A 2,210-nucleotide genomic window follows, 5' to 3' on the forward strand; every position below is an offset into this window, starting at 1 on the left:
CGGCGTCTGGTGGGGATGCTGTTCTTGGGGCCAGTGGCATTGTGCCTGAAAAGGATGCTAGCACGTCTATGCAGTTGGAAGAGATGGGGGAGACAGCTCGTCAACCCAGGAGGGAACGTCGTAATCGGGACAGGGAGATGTCTCCAGCTCAGGGTCTTGTACCCAAGGTTCTGAAGTTCTCTGCGGGCAAGGCTCAAGTGTCCAAGACAAAAGACGTGCAATCTAGAACTACCAAAGAGCGACGTGCCAAGGAGTTAAGCCATCTGGGCCCCTTACAAAATCTTCCGGGAGTCAGGAGGAACAAAGTTTCAGCCGTTAAAGTGGCTCCTACCTCGGTAGGAGAGGGAGTTAATGTCATTGATAAGTTTGTTGCTGGCAAACTGGACAAGGAGTTCGCTGCACAATGGCAGGAAATGTATTCGGAAGCTTTTTGCGGCGGGGACGCTTCCCCTTTGGTTGTTAATGTTTAACATCATCTGTTGGAATTGCCGAGGTGCCCGTAAGAAGGAGACGGGTAATTACTTACGGCACCTCATTGGGGTTCGGGATGTGAGCTTGGTGGGCCTTGTGGAGAAAAAAATCGAATCTTTTTCGAGAACGGACATTGATAGGCTGGTTGGAAGGAATTGGGACTTTTGCTTTCAGCCCTCGGTTGGGAGGTCGGGCGGCATTCTTGTGGCATGGAAATGTGCGTCGGGTGCATTCCAGGTTCTCTTCCAATCTAATCAGTGTATCATGGGGTTATACCGCGACTCTAATGCTATCTCTTGGGAAATGGCCATTGTCTATGCTGACAAGGACTGGCACGCTAGGCGTGCGGTTTGGGAGGATATTACCCAACACCACTCGGTTGACTCTCCCCTTGTGGTGGGGGGCGACTTTAACTGTATCTTATCTCAGGCGGAGAAAAAGGGCGAGCGCCCATTTAGCTACACTGCCGCTGCTGGTGAGATGGGGGAATTTATGCACACCAATGGCCTGGTTGACCCTGGCTTCACTGGCCCTGCGTTTACCTGAACGAATAATAAGGATGCTAGGAGCAGGATTTCTTCCCGGCTCGATAGATTTCTGATCAGCTCGTCGATTTTGGATGTGTTCCAGGAGCTGCGGGTTACTCACCTGACGAGGCTTGCCTCAGATCATTGCCCCATCCTGTGCTCAACAGCGGAGCAGCAACGAAGGGTTCCTTCTTTCTGGATAAAATTCGAGGATGCGTGGATTGGGTTTCCTAAGGCGTGGCAATTAGTGGCGGACAAATGGAAGGTCCAAGATACCGGTTCGGAGGCCTGTAAGCTGCAAAGGAAATGTAATAGGTCACTGAAGGCACTCTACTTCTGGAGTAAGAACAAGCTTAAGACGCTCATCCAACTCAAGGATGATTTAGACAAGGAAATCAAGGATCTGCAGGAGGTGGCGTGCTCTCCTGCGGGACTTTCGGAGGTTCAATATGAGGCATTGAGGTATAAAGTCCAATTGTTGAACTCTACCCTTGGCCGTCTTGCTGTGTGGTGGAGACAGCGTGCGAAGGTGAAATGGATTGAAGAAGGAGATGACAACACTCGCTTCTTCCACTCGATGGCCTCGGCTCGACGGAGGTCTAACTTGATCAATCAGATCAAGGACCCGGATGGTAACACTGTGTCTGAACAGGCTGATGTTATGGGGGTTATCCACAGATTTTTTGAGCAAAAATGGTGTAGTGTTCCTGTTTCGGAGATTGGGTGGCCATGCTTTGACTCTCATATGGCTATTTTGGCGGACGCTGCAGAAAGGATTGTCAGGGATGTCACGACAGAGGAGGTTTGGGCGGTTGTTCGGGAGCTTGGACCGAACCGTGCACCGGGCAGGGATGGGGTGACGGCTTCCTTCATCAAAGCATACTGGAGTATTGTTGGGGACCAAGTCACGGCGGCGTGCTTGGAATTCTTCTCGACGGGTATTATGGACCCCGGGTGGAAGGATACGGTGGTGGTTCTGCTGCCGAAAATTGACCACCCGACTCGGCCGTCCAATTTCCGGCCTATAAGTTTGTGCCAAACTTTTTATAAGATTGTTGCTAAGCTCCTGGTGAATCGGATGAAGGGCTTGCTTCCAAGCCTCATTTCGGAGGAACAGGCTGCGTTCGTTCCTGGACATTCCATTTCTGAGCATTATTTACTTTGGCAAGAGATTATGAATAAGTTTAAAGTCTCCAAATCGACTATGGGCTG

At 50.7% G+C, this 2,210-nt stretch overlaps 1 protein-coding gene across 1 annotated transcript; it reads left to right on the forward strand.

The window, feature by feature from the left end:
- Positions 1 to 735: 735 nt before the first annotated feature.
- On the forward strand, positions 736 to 2,147 carry LOC110104277. The gene is made up of 3 exons (XM_020833302.2): positions 736 to 981; positions 1,030 to 2,026; positions 2,083 to 2,147. Exons 1-3 carry the CDS (start codon positions 736 to 738, stop codon positions 2,145 to 2,147), a joined length of 1,308 nt encoding a protein of 435 aa, XP_020688961.2.
- The last annotated feature ends 63 nt before the right edge of the window (positions 2,148 to 2,210 follow it).

Source organism: Dendrobium catenatum, unplaced genomic scaffold, assembly GCF_001605985.2.
Source record: "Dendrobium catenatum unplaced genomic scaffold, ASM160598v2 fragScaff_scaffold_1369, whole genome shotgun sequence".
In the NCBI taxonomy this organism is placed as follows: Eukaryota; Viridiplantae; Streptophyta; class Magnoliopsida; order Asparagales; family Orchidaceae; genus Dendrobium; species Dendrobium catenatum.

Excerpts from the sequence above, each read along its gene's own strand:
- LOC110104277 (XM_020833302.2), top strand. The coding sequence starts at position 736 with ATGGGGTTATACCGCGACTCTAATGCTATCTCTTGGGAAATGGCCATT. Across the intron at positions 982-1,029 it reads TTATGCACACCAATGGCCTG|GATGCTAGGAGCAGGATTTC; the intron begins GTTGACCCTGGC and ends ACGAATAATAAG. Across the intron at positions 2,027-2,082 it reads GTCCAATTTCCGGCCTATAA|GGCTTGCTTCCAAGCCTCAT; the intron begins GTTTGTGCCAAA and ends AATCGGATGAAG.